At 42.8% G+C, this 14,085-nt stretch overlaps 1 protein-coding gene across 1 annotated transcript in view; it reads right to left on the bottom strand.

The window, feature by feature from the left end:
• The window catches only part of KNG1 (kininogen 1), a 60,504-nt gene that overhangs the window by 26,425 nt on the left and 19,994 nt on the right, over positions 1–14,085 (bottom strand). The window contains exons 6-7 of the mRNA XM_086944352.1: positions 11,289–11,370; positions 7,906–8,078 (exon numbers count right to left, since the gene is read on the bottom strand). Of these exons, the coding sequence (XP_086800478.1) occupies positions 7,906–8,078; positions 11,289–11,370 (255 nt within the window). The remainder of the gene's footprint in view (positions 1–7,905; positions 8,079–11,288; positions 11,371–14,085) is intronic.

Here is a 14,085-nt window from a genome sequence, read left to right on the forward strand (position 1 = left end):
TTGGAGAGAGCTTCACTGTGCATGTGGGTTTGGCCAGTCTGAAATTACCGGCCACACCCACATGTGCAGTGAAGACAGCACCCACCACTCCCCCTCCTGCCTGTCATCACCCTGGTCCCGACCCCAAGTCTCGGCACAAGAAAAATAAACCGATAATATAATGTGTTTTAACCCCTTTCCTGCTGATGACGGAACCGCTCCGTCATCAGCTGCGGTGGCGCTGTGCTGATGACGGAGCGGTTCCGTCATGGCCCGCCCAGCGCTCCTGCGCGGCGCGAATTCCGCGCCTGCGCTGAGCGTTCTATTGAGCGGGGCGGGCCATGACGGAACCGCTCCGTCATAAGCACAGCGCCACTGACGTTGGTGACGGAGCGGTTCCGTCACCAGCATGCGGCCGCCGCACGGCCGCCCCACCCCCTTAGCACTGCGGTGGAATAGCCGCCGCAGTGAAGGGGTTAAACCCGGTATATTATCGTTTTCTTTTTCACGTGTTTGAGAGTGCTGGCTGGAGGAGTGGCTTGGAGGGGGGTGGAGGGCGACGCTTCTCCGCCATAGTGGAAGAGCTGCTGCTGTATACCAATGCAAACCATCTACTGCCTTTAGGCTTATCCACAATTATAGGAAACAGTCCACCTCTACTTTGGGGAGGTATGTACGGCTTGCCTTGATAATGGAAAGGTCTCAAATGCCCATCTTTTCTGAGGACTCAGGACTAACTACAATGGATAGATTGGGTGCGAACAGATTTAATTGGCAGCTGTCATTCCACCATGACTTCAGTCTTCCTGATACTTTAATTTGCCAATAAAAACATAGGTCTAATGTACTATTTCCATTTACTACCCAGGGATGTACAATTTGCACACTGCCTTGCGATTGACAATGCAATATGCGGAGCAACCTTTGTACTAGTAGGTCTAATTGCAAATTGTCGACTCACAAGGTTTGCAGAAGAAGCCTCTTAATATATCTAAATGAGAAAGATTGTAATTTGCAACCTGCTGTAACTTTCTGAGAATTCAGAGATAGAGGCTTGCAGGGGACAACAGACCTCCATGCCTGCCTTTGTGTTCTAAAACTTGAAACATTTTTTTAAGTAGCCCCTGTCCATTAAAGGGACAGGAGCAACACCACCACCCTTCTGGACAACCTCGCCAACCTCGGACTTAAACAACTTGTCACCACCTCCACCCACATCGCAGGTCACACACTCGACCCTATCTTCACCTCCAGCAAACATGTCTCCTTCAGCCACACCACATATCTCCTTTGGACTGACCACAGCTGCGTTCACTTCACCTACAACAAGCCCACTTCCAACAACCACCCCCAACCCACTCTGCAAAGAAACTGGAACAAAATCACCATCGACCAGATCTCCTCATCGCTTCTTCATAACCCCCCAGCCCACTCCTCAAACCCAGACCAAGCAGCCACCAACCTCACCCAATGGTTATCCAACAGCGCCGACACCTTAGCACCACTGAAAAAACGACAAATCAAACTAGGCAGCAAGAAGGCCTCCTGGTTCAACGATGATCTTAAGAAATCCAAGAAACTCTGCCGCTCCCTTGAGAAGACCTGGAAAAAAGACCCAACCACCAGCACCAAGGACGCTTTCAAAAACGCCACCCGCATACACCACCAACTGATCCGGAATGCCAAGAAAGCCGCTCTCAAGGACCGACTAGATAACAACGCCCACAACAGCAAGGAATTATTCAACATCGTCAAGGAATTTACCAACCCCTCGGCCAACTCCAACGACATCACCCCCTCTCAAGCCCTCTGCGACTCCCTAGCCTCATTCTTCCACAACAAAATTGCAGACATCCACAACAGCTTCGACAACCGACCCGAAGACCAACCCACCCAAACCCCTACAGGACCCCCACCCCCCCTGAACATCCTCAATGACTGGAAGCCAATCTCCACTGAGGACACCATCCGTCTGATGAACTCTATCCACTCAGGATCCCCCACAGACCCATGCCCTCACCACATCTTTAACAAAGCAGACTCCATTATAGCACCGCACCTCCGAGACGTCATCAACTGCTCCCTCAACTCCGCAACCTTCCCAGAAAGCTGGAAACATGCCGAACTCAGCGCCCTCCTGAAGAAACCCACAGCTGACCCCACCGAACTCAAAAACTACCGCCCTATCTCACTCCTTCCATTCCCGGCCAAAGTCATCGAGAAAGCGGTCAACAACCAGCTCGCCGCATTCCTCGAAACCAACAAATCCCTCGACTCCTCACAATCCGGCTTCCGAGCCAAGCACAGCACTGAAACCGCCCTCATTGCAGCAACAGACGACATTCGAACTCTACTGGACAATGGAGACACAGTCGCCCTCATCCTCCTCGACCTCTCCGCAGCCTTCGACACGGTCTGTCATAGCACCCTTTTACAACGCCTCAGAAACGTCGGAATCCATGGAAATGCACTGGAATGGATCACCTCGTTCCTCACCGGAAGAACCCAGAGAGTCCGCCTCCCACCATTCAAGTCAGAGGCCACTGAAGTCATCTGCGGCGTACCCCAAGGGTCCTCACTCAGCCCCACCCTCTTCAACGTATACATGAGCCCCCTCGCGGCCATCGCACGCCAACACAACCTCAACATCATCTCCTACGCCGACGACACTCAACTGATCCTATCACTCACCAAAGACCCGAACACGGCCAAAACCAACCTGCATGAAGGAATGAAAGAAGTAGCAGAATGGATGAAGCACAGCCGTCTGAAACTGAACTCAGACAAAACAGAAGTCCTCATCCTAGGCACCTCCCCCTCCGCCTGGGATGACTCTTGGTGGCCAGAGGCCCTTGGAAAAGCACCTATCCCGACGGACCACGCACGCAACCTGGGCGTCATCCTGGATTCCTCACTCTCGATGAACAGACAAGTCAACGCCGTTTCTTCATCTTGCTTCAACATTCTTCGCATGCTCAAAAAAACATTTCGCTGGATCCCCACCGAAACTAGAAAAACAGTCACTCACGCTCTGGTCACGAGCCGACTGGACTACGGAAACACCCTCTACGCCGGTACCACCGCAAAAATCCAGAAAAAACTCCAACGCATCCAGAACGCTTCAGCCAGGCTCATATTAGACATACCGCGTAAAGAACACATCTCTGGCCACCTGAAAAACCTCCACTGGCTCCCCGTCAATAAGAGGATTACTTTCTGGCTCCTAACCCACGCACACAAAGCACTCTACGAAATCGGACCCGAATGCCTCAACACACGACTGTCCTTCTACACCCCCTCCCGCCAGCTACGATCCTCCAACCAAGCCCTTGCCACTGTACCTCGCATCAACAAAACCACCATGGGAGGTAGATCCTTCTCCTACCTGGCAGCTAAAACCTGGAACTCACTTCCCACTCATCTTCGCCTTACTCAGAACCACCTAGCATTCAGAAAGCAACTTAAAACGTGGATATTTGACAAGTAATTTCCCCACCCTTCCTCAAGCGCCTTGAGACCCTCCGGGTATGTAGCGCGCTATACAAATTTATTGACTTGACTTGACTTGACTTGACTTGACTTGCTTTAAAAAACATGTCATCTATTGGGAACACATAATGGAGAACAGACAGTGGTCCTAGCAACCACCAGCTCCCCCGAGGCTGTCATCATGGATTCCCATGGGACAGCTTCCCCTTTGGGAACCAGTTACCAACCTAAATCAGGGATCAATAACTTATCAGTGGCGGCTCCTCGAGGGAGTGCTGCGTGGCAGTGGGGTGGGGAGGGGCGGGGCAGGGTGGGGGGTAGTTAACTCCGGCGTACGGCCGAATAGAGTTAAGTTAATAAATAAATAAAACAAATTACATTGTGCACCCTGCATGGATGCAGCGTGCACAATGTAATTCGTTCTATTTATTTATTTATTAACTTAACTCTATTCGGCCGTACGCCGGAGTTTACTACCCCCCACCCTGCCCCTTTCCTGTCCCACTGCCCCGCAGCACTCCCTCGAGGAGCCGCCGCTGTAACTTATCAATGGTTTGTGACCATATTTGTAATCACAAACCATTCATGCATTCCATTATGGCGAGCAGTCAAAATGTCGATTTTTTAATATCGACCTACATTAATATCAAGTTTTTAATATTGTAGAAACAGAATATCGAAGTCAAGAATATCATTGACCAGAATATCGATCCCAAGGTAAGTAATTTCGTTTTATTTAATATCGAAGTAAGTAATATCAAAGTCAGTAATATCGTAAGCAAAAAATATCATTGTTAATAATATTGAATTTATTTTAGTGTTGTGTATTTTAGTATGTATTTTGTATGTATGTTAAATATTTTTTTTAATGTATTTTCATAATTTTTAGAATAAATGTTCAGAAATTAGTAATTTTGTTAAAGTAAATTTTGTATTTTAGTATCAGAGCAGGTTGTGGGTTCATAGGGGAATAGGGTGGAAAGTAATTTAATTATAATTAATTAATTAATATGTTTTCATTAATTGATATTGATTATTAATTAATTGTTAATTAATTATTAATTGGTAATTTATTTTTATTAATTAGTTATTTATATGAATTATATTTAATGTATTCATTTTTATTGTTAATTAATTAATTGTTATTTAATAATTAATTGGTGATTAATGTTTATTGAGTGATTAACTGATAATTACATTAATTATGTGATTTTATATGTGTAGTGGGTTGTGGGTTTATAGGGAAATAGGGTGGGAAGTAATTAAATTAAATTAATTAATAACATTGTTTTATTTATTCGTATTTATTAATAATTTGGTGTTAATTAATTATTACTTGATAATTCATTTTTAGTTATCAGTTAATTATTGTAATTATAATTGATAAATTGTTATTGTTAATTAATGCATTGTTGATTAATATGTAATTGGTGATTAAATAATAATTGGTAATTAATATTTATTGATTAGTTAATTTATAATTATATTAATTATACTTGATTTATTATTAAATGTTATTAATGTATTATTTGATAATTACATTAATTGTGTTTTTTGTATGTGTAGTGTGTTGTGTGTTAAAGGGTGAACAGTTTGGGATGTAATTTAATGTAATTTAAGTAAATATGAATTTTAATTTATTGGTATTTATTATTATTTTTTTATAAATTACATTTAAAAAAAAATGATTTAATTGATATTTTTTTATTTTAACCCCTACGCAATCCAACATGTTCCCTACTGTTGCACTCACTGGAGCGGGAATAGTAATTTTTACCCCTACGCTATCCAGCGCTTACCCCACTGTTACACTCTTTGGAGTGGGAATAGAAGTTTTTACCCCTGCGCTATCCAACGCTTTCCCTACTGTTGCACTCACTGGAGTGGGAATAGTAATTTTTACCCCTCCGCTATCCAACGCTTTCCCTACTGTTGCACTCACTGGAGTGGGAATAGTAATTTTTACCCTTCCGCTATCCAACGCTTTCCCTACTGTTGCACTCACTGGAGTGGGAATAGTAATTTTTACCCCTACGCTATCCAATGCTTTCCCTACTGTTGCACTCACTGGAGTGGGAATAGTAATTTTTACCCCTACGCTATAGTAATATTTACCCCTGCGCTATCCAACGCTTTCCCTACTGTTGCACTCACTGGAGTTGGAATAGTAGTTTTTACCCCTACGCTATCCAATGCTTTCCCTACATTTGCAGTATGTGGAGTAAGTATATGTATTAATTTATAAGTAGATATATAATTATTTTAAAATTATATGTATTAGTTATTATTTTTAAACATGTTTTAATATTTATATCTCTAATTTTTTTAATTATATGTAATTTTTACTTATTTTTACATTATTATTAAAACATTTTTAAAAACAATTTTTGTAACATCGATATTTTTTGACAACAATATATTTTTTTCAATATTTTTGTGTCGATATTTTTGTAGAACAATTTTCTGTCTGTTGATCTTTTGTCAGACATTCATCCATTATGTCTCCAAATATGAGGGGGGCTCACCTTTCACATTCCCTAACCCGTCCTAAGAGTCCTCAGCTCGACTAGGGTCTGGTATATTGATTTAGTAGATGTTTTAATGTGTACAGATCCTTAGGGGTTCAGTCCCTTTCTGGATATTGATAACTATTGTTGTTACTGCTTCGTCTGCATGTTAGGACTGAAAGGAGGAAGTGGGATGAAGTGGTAATCACCTAATTTAATTACTTGCAGTAAATGTCACTGCACTAAGTTCTGCTCTCTCCATCATTGTGGTCCTACCTCTCTTCTTGCTTCCCAGTAGCACAGATTTGTACTAATTAATTTATGTTTTTTGCTCTCTTGATGTATGGTACAGGAAGTTGCACATATAAAGGTGACCCTTGTATGACCTTCAAGGAAAGGAAGGAGCTATTGAATAGCTTCATTCTAAGTAGAGGTGCAGGGCCTTTCTCGAGGGGTGGGTCACACCCAAGACATTAGGACTGAGATAAGAAGGATTATGATACAGTGTAATGAAGACTACCTTTAAGTAACTGATGAGTGAGAAGTGGGACATTGAGGATTACTTAGAGGGTGGGATCAGTGGCTGGCTGATGATTGACTTTCTGACTAGGCGCTGAGGGGGATGTGTAATGTGGGGAGGGCTGCTAACCTTCAACCTTAACGATAGTACCCTGTCCTTCAGACATCTTTGAAAACTTAAAGCCTGATTACTAGTGGGTCAGTTAATTCCGGCCCAGGCATAAATCCCTGTTTACAAATGGGTTGGAATTACGAGTTTGCAGGTATCGTATGCGTTAAATACTTCAAGCTTCTGTAAATTTTGGCAGGTCAAACCTGCCAAAATTTAACAGGGTAAATATGTATGGTATTTACCGTACCATGCAGATTTTGGTGTGTTTAACATGTTATTCCCCACAAACTCATAATAGCTCCAATTTATCGCATCAGACAAATAGCGTACCCTATAGTATTGTTATTTATCAAGTGCACTAAATGGCACGTATACTTGTAATCAGGGCCTTAGGGTCTTATTTAGAGCCTGGCAGATGGGATACTCCATCTCCAACCTGACGGATGTCCTGTCTGCTGTATTACAAGTGCATTCAAGCCTCTGGCACTTGTAATACAGCAGAAACAATATCTGTCACAGTTTGACGATGCAACCCATCGGCCAAAGTCTAAAAAAGGCCCTTTAATGCCACATAGCTTGTTTGATATGTTTGAGCATCCCCAGAAGTTGCTTGCAAACTTGTTTTGGAACAAGTAAGGGAAACATTTATATTCACTCTGGGCCCGATTCACAGAACTAACTTAAGACAAAATCCTAAACTTACTACTTTTGGTATTCACAGAATGCATTTACTACTTTTGGTATTCACATAATGCACTTACTACTTTTGGTATTCACAGAATGGATTTATGACTACTAACTTTACGTCCGCACTCGGCCGGAGATTCCGGCCCGGAGGCAGAGATTCCGGCCCGGAGGTGGGACTTCCAGCCCGTAGGTGGGACTTCCGGCCCGGAGGTGGAGATTTCGGCCATAGCTAAATCTCTGCCACTGGTCGGATTCCCTACCTCTGGGCCGGAAGTCACACCTACGGGCGGGAAGTCCCACCTCTGGGCCGGAAGTCCCACCTACGGGCTGGAAGTCCCACCTACGGACCAGAATCTCCGGCCCGAGTGCGGACGTAAAGTTAGTAGTCGTAAATCCATTCTGTGAATGCCAAAAGTAGTAAGTGTATTCTGTGAATACCAAAAGTAGTAAGTTTAGGATTTTGTCTTAAGTTAATTTTGTGAATCGGGCCCTCTGTACTGTGAGTTTATGTTTTGTGTACACCACAATATTTATTGTTGACTGAGTGCCAAAGCTCGCAACGTGCTGCTTATCCAGGGTAAAACCGAACACATCAAGACAATTTCCACACACCTGTTTCGTGGCTTCATCGATGTACGTCACCCTATAAAAGAAAGGATGGTTGCTCTCCGCGTTGAATTTTTGCATCGTGTGAAGCAGCGGCTCCACCAGCTCTGTGCTGTTGGTCTCCAGCGGCGTTGGGCAACCATGGCACCTAAGGGCAGGGGTTGGTACAACTTCTGAAACTGAAAGATAAAATACATTTCATGAACATCTGTCCAGTATTACAAGCAACTGTTTTGGAATATTGGATTGGGTTCATAAAACATCTGAGCCAGTGCAAATGTTATTCTCATCCAAATGTGGGTTTGAGCAAAATGTACAAATTATGAATCTAGAAAAATGCACAGGCATGCACCCACATCTGTAGGTGTTTCCTGATTAGTCTAAGGGTAATTTCCCAAAAAAGGATAGGTTTGTGGGGCAGCGGATGCTGCGGGGGGTCTTCCACAGTGGATTTGTAGCTCCTATTCTTAAAGGGGTTGGCTGCCATGGTTATGACCTCAATAAAGAGTTTTTATATGATAATGACGTAGGTAGCTAATTAACTAGCATAATCACAGAACTTCATAACAGACTTTCAGATAAAAATCCTCACAAATGTCTTTATCTTTAGGCCATAAAGACACTGACAGCAAGCTTACTCGGGATACATAAAACTGCTAAATATATATATATATATAGATCATACCAGGTTGGTTTGAGAATTGCCAAAAGTCATAAACAGAACCTATATCTAGCTATATGCATACTGGTTTGAATTACGAAGGGAAATCTCGAAGTGTACGTTTGGAGTTCGTTTATCAACTGGACTCTTTGGGAGTACCGCGGCCACTTGTGAATCTGCCCAGACGCCACAGACTCACTATATAGACTGACTCAGTCTCGAAAGCTCTCATGATAAATCAAATCCAAAAGTTCGGATGTACGTATGTCCACTAAATGGAAGATGCGCAAACAATCCAAAATGTGCAAACGTAATCGTTTGAGCTGGTATGAAGGCAGCAAGTTGAACACGCGTACTGAGTCTAGGAGGATTTATGTGCTTTATCCAAAACATATTTAGTGTTGATTATTTCTCTCCAACTAATCCAGTCACCAAGTGCAGAGGTTCCTGCCAGTAGGCGATTCCCTCTGTATATTACACAGCTCCTAGAAGCCCTTTAAAGCACATTTAAGTGAACACCATATTCTAGATTTGCACCCTATTCCATAGAAAATACTGCAGCTCTTGATGTACAGGTCTTCTTCACTTCATCTGTATGACATCCAGAACAGGATGGTCTATCCAATAACGCGCTATCGGTACAACACACAATGCCCTTAATTGTGCTCTCTTCTCAGCGCAGGCTGTAATTCTCAGTGAAGAGCTGCAGTGGCGGCTCCTCCGTTAAGGTGGAGGAGCACCACCCCACTGCTTTTTAGCAGTGAAGTTAAGGAAAAATGAAAATGATAATAACTTGCATTATTATAATTTTATTTTGTCCTGATGTCTGACAGCTTTGCGGGGTGGGGCTGCTCTCTTGACACACGCAGGGGGAGTAGTGAAGACACTGTAGCATGAATGTTTGGCCGGCTGTCTCAGACCAGCCAATCATTCATGCACACTTTGCATGTTCTCCATGCAGGCTGCATTACAGCCTGCGTGGAGAACATGCCCAGGCTCCCAGTCAGCGTCTGAGCACCAAACCACGGCACTCAGACCAATCACAAAACTACATTGCATATTTGTGATTGGCTGATTGGGAGCCTGTGTGTTCCTCCTGTTCCAGTTGAGCGAGGGACAACCGAGGAGAGACACAGTGAGGAAACGGAGAGAAGGTAAGTTATTTCCTTTTTTCTTACATCTACTTGCCAGCGTCCTCCGCCACTGACCCATGCCGACCACCACTGAAGAGCTGGAGATAGCTGTGGTGTCACCTGACGATACCGGCCGCTCATTCTTGAGCCCTGCGGCAGTGTGGACTGCCATGCTTCTGATGCTCTAGACTCTGGAGCCCGTTATTGGGATCTGCTGCTCTTCGTGAAGGTGGGGAGTGAGGGAGGGTGGGCAACGGTTCCAGCCCTGCACAAAGAGGTCACTTGAGGTGAAGTCTTTGGACATTGTCAGGCCTTGGGTCATTATCGGGCAAGCCACTACTGGCCCATGTAAATGAGGAAAGATCACACGAGGCCTGAAGCCGAGAGTGACGGTATTTACAATAAAACAGGTATGGGTTTATGGGTGGTAAGCGTGTATGCATGCATGTAAACATATATATATTTATCATGTGATCAAGGTCCAGGTGGGACTGAAACGCGTCATGGTGGCATTGATGCAGGGTGTTTGAATAAACGGCACGAAGAACTTTGGGTCTGCATGTTCATCCTTTTTTCTGACTGCATAAGAAAGGTTTGGGTGAAGAACTACAAAATGTATTTAAATATATATAAATATATAAAAAATATATATATATATAACGAAAGTAAATCCTGAGCAATCATCATGATTAAAAAGCCTGCACACAGCGTGTTGGTTTGCAGATTTTTTAATGGCAACACGTTTCAACCCCTCGGGACTTCGTCACAGCCAAATTACAAACATTGTGCTCAATCTCCCTTAAAAAGACAATTTTACAAACAACATAGAAAAAGTACTCAAATAAACAGTAGGAGAAAATGCAGAAATGTTGAAAATCAGGATCATGCACATGTTAACATTTGCATGTTCCTGATTTTCAACATGGTTATTCTTTAGCAATCAATTATGCGATTTTTTAAGAGTATATATATATATATATATATATATATATATATATATATATATATATATATATATATATATATATATATATATATATATATATATATATATATATATATATATATATATCATTTGGGGTTATCCTTACCTGGTAAGTTTTTACCACGCAGATACCTTAACTATACATGCTTTAACAACGCAAAATTTGTTGTAACGTTGGTGGTAAAGGCAGGGCCAGACTGGCTATAGCGGGCACCGGCGTTTCCCTGGTAGGCCGCTAGGATGGGGCCGGTTTTGGGCCCCTGGGGGTAATTTTTGGTAACGGGGGTCAGCAATATATGCCCCCTGTAACAAAATCGGCCGAGACCGTCCGTTGCAAACTGCTCGGCTGCACTCCCCCTCACCTCAGGGGGGGCCAGCTGAGCAGTTTGACAGGGCCGGTTTCTGTTCCCAGTCCGGCCCTAGGTAAAGGCATATGCGTGGTAAAGGCTTGAGTGGTAGTGTAGCGGTCTTTGTAATGACTGCGTTGTAAAGCCACGTGTGGTAATTGCTTGCATAGTTCCATCATACATCCACAGAGAAATGGCTGGCATCTTCTGACCTCTTTAGGATCAGGGACAGTCTTGCATCTTCATGCAGTCTAGCATCTTACCTTCTACTTTGCAGTCTTGATGAATTGCAGCTATGATTCCGTTGGTGGCGACGTACACAGCAGCCTTGCAAACACCTGAAAGCTGTCAGCAAATATAAAATGGAGCTTACTGTCAAGTGAGCCACAGAGAAGACAGGAAACAGAAATGTAAATAATTTACATGCCATACCATTAATTTTGCAATATCTAGTCAATAATTATTTCTACCTACAGTGGCATTTTAGTGACCTGCAAATGGCCAAAACAGGTGACTGAAATTTCACGTAATGATTGGAACCATGCATGAAAATAATCCAATGTTTTCTAGCTTGTCTGGGGTATTACAAAAAAGAACCAATTACATGCAAATCAGCCTTGGTCCTGCTCCAGTTAGAACAGTCCAGTGCAAACTGCTCGGCCCACGAAGGCGGAAGTGTGTCGAGGTTACTTGTATTCCCATGCAGATGGGACTTTTCCTGGTAAATCTGGCTGGACTGCCCCGTTCAGGACAGGCCCAAGACAGGCATACCTGCGATTGAGCAAAACAAATTGGACTGGAATTCTGCCCCTAGTAACTACCATTGGCTCAACATTTTGTTTTTCCCAGTGAGACCTTATAAGAATGGTGGGCATTTCCAGACGTGACCTGTAGCTCCCTAGGACCCCAGCTGGATCTCCCCAACAAGGCTCAGCAAAGCTGGCACATGTCTGGGGTTGCATGCGGCTGGGACATGGCCTGGCATGTTGGGATGAAGTCAGCCGCGCCCATGCAGGTAATAGCGGTGGGGTCGGGTGGAGGGGAATTTCGACGGACGATGACGAGGGAAAATTAATTGTTTATTTATTGCATGTTGTTTCCCTGTCTAAAGTGCAAAGATATTATGGGCTGTATTAAGGGCTGAGTAATTACCGATGGCTGAGATTGATTCAAGCATTCCCTCACCCTCTTTTTGGTCTCAGTGAGGTGCCCTAAGTGCATTGGATATGCTCTGACATGGGTCCCATGCCTCACTGTGCCATAGGACATAAGATGCATCTGAATGATGATGAGGCCCACCTCAAAAATTTCATGTTATTGTGTTTATACAACTGCAATTCTTGCTATTATATATTGCTAAATGTTCTCTTTTTAATTATTGTTGCACTTTTATGGATACATTGGTTATCCGAATAAAGTTTGTGAACTGAACTGATGAGGCCCAGCAAAGTGATACATGTCAAATGTTGCTTGTGCTATAATCCAAAGCAGGCCTTGCATGGCAGTTCTGATGGGGCTGCCCTATTGGGTCAGGATGATGCGGTGGTGGTTGGCCACTGTCTATGGTAGCAGATTGTAAAACATGATAAACTAAATTGTAGCCCGAGTAATTACCAGTGGCTGAGATTAATTCAAGCATTAAACATGGTGGACATGATATCTACCACTTTTGTGATCAAGTAACTAGACTGCTAACCTCTAACTAATGCTCAGAGTTTTTTTTTACTTTGCATCCATCTGTTTATCTTCACATTTACTTAACAGATGCAACCCATGCAGTGTTAGTATAACTCCTTTATTTATCAGAAAAACAAAAATAATCCTGAATTGGTAAAATGTTGTATAGGTGTAAGGCCACACTGTATACCCGCAAATCCTCACAAGAGTGCTCCTCTAGTCTGGGTCTTATTATTTATTAAAGTGTTTAACAAAAAAAGCAGCTACACCTCAGGTTGTGTTGTCTTAAAAAAAGACAAATCATGCCCATTTTTTTGGATAGCTATATTTGCCTGTTAATTAGTTATTTTATAAAGTCCCTTGAATAATTGTTTGATAAAATGACTCGAACGTTGAGGATAAAATTGGTTAGGCGAAATTAGATTATTCCAGAAACCCAGTTTTGGTTCCAACCATTGAGAAAAACGATAGACGAAGCAAAGAATTTGTGCCTTCTAGTGTCAAAGGCGGTTTATCACACAGGTCAGAATCTCTGTTTCCTCATCAATCTAAGGATTGTCTTTGATGAGTTAAACAGAGGACAGGTGAGGCCTGTACTGCCCAACATGAGCGTAGAAAAGAAATCCTATGGTACATCATTACTTTATATCATGCTAATTTGACCAAGTTGAGGTTGTGAAGTTGAGTACTGAGAGCACAATCTTTGAGGGTTGAGAAAGGAATATGACATGGTTGTGTATGACTATCTCTACTTTTTTTCATATAATTCTTTTTAGTAAGCATCATCAACAAAATTCGCCATGTTGATTCAGGAGCAAGAGACAAGACATATTCCGGATTGACGACTTAAGTCACAGGGAATCAGTTACATTGTACAACATAATGCAATCAAGGGATCACAAGAGACCATCTCTACTTTTAAAACTATCAGTGATGTTACCAAGCTCTTGAACATTGAATCTTATCTAAGGTTGTAGAACTCCATGTGTGCAAGGCTGTAGAGGTGTGAGTTTACACAAGGTTATCTCCTTGAAAGGTATACAAATTCAAGGTCATCTGTTTATAGAAGTGCTCAGAGGGTAGTTCTTGTTCTTCCAAAAGAGAAGGGTCTGTTGGGGGCTGCAGACGTTTCCAGAAGCTCCTCTTTGTGTACATTGCTATTCATATTTGTATTCTGAACTTTAATAGGTTTTAAAGGGTGCAATCTCTTGCAGTTGTTGTCTGCTATTCCCCAGGCCTCCACAATGGCCTGAAGCCACAACACACAGCCTCAACTCATAGGTACCAATTCTGCTGAGCTGGTGGTTGAACCTGCTCCAAAGAGGCAAATTTGGTCAACTTACAAAACATAATCACATTTCTTAGATCTCAGATGTCTTCTCT

The sequence above is a fragment of the Lissotriton vulgaris genome, chromosome 11 (assembly GCF_964263255.1).
Source record: "Lissotriton vulgaris chromosome 11, aLisVul1.2, whole genome shotgun sequence".
Classification (NCBI taxonomy): Eukaryota; Metazoa; Chordata; class Amphibia; order Caudata; family Salamandridae; genus Lissotriton; species Lissotriton vulgaris.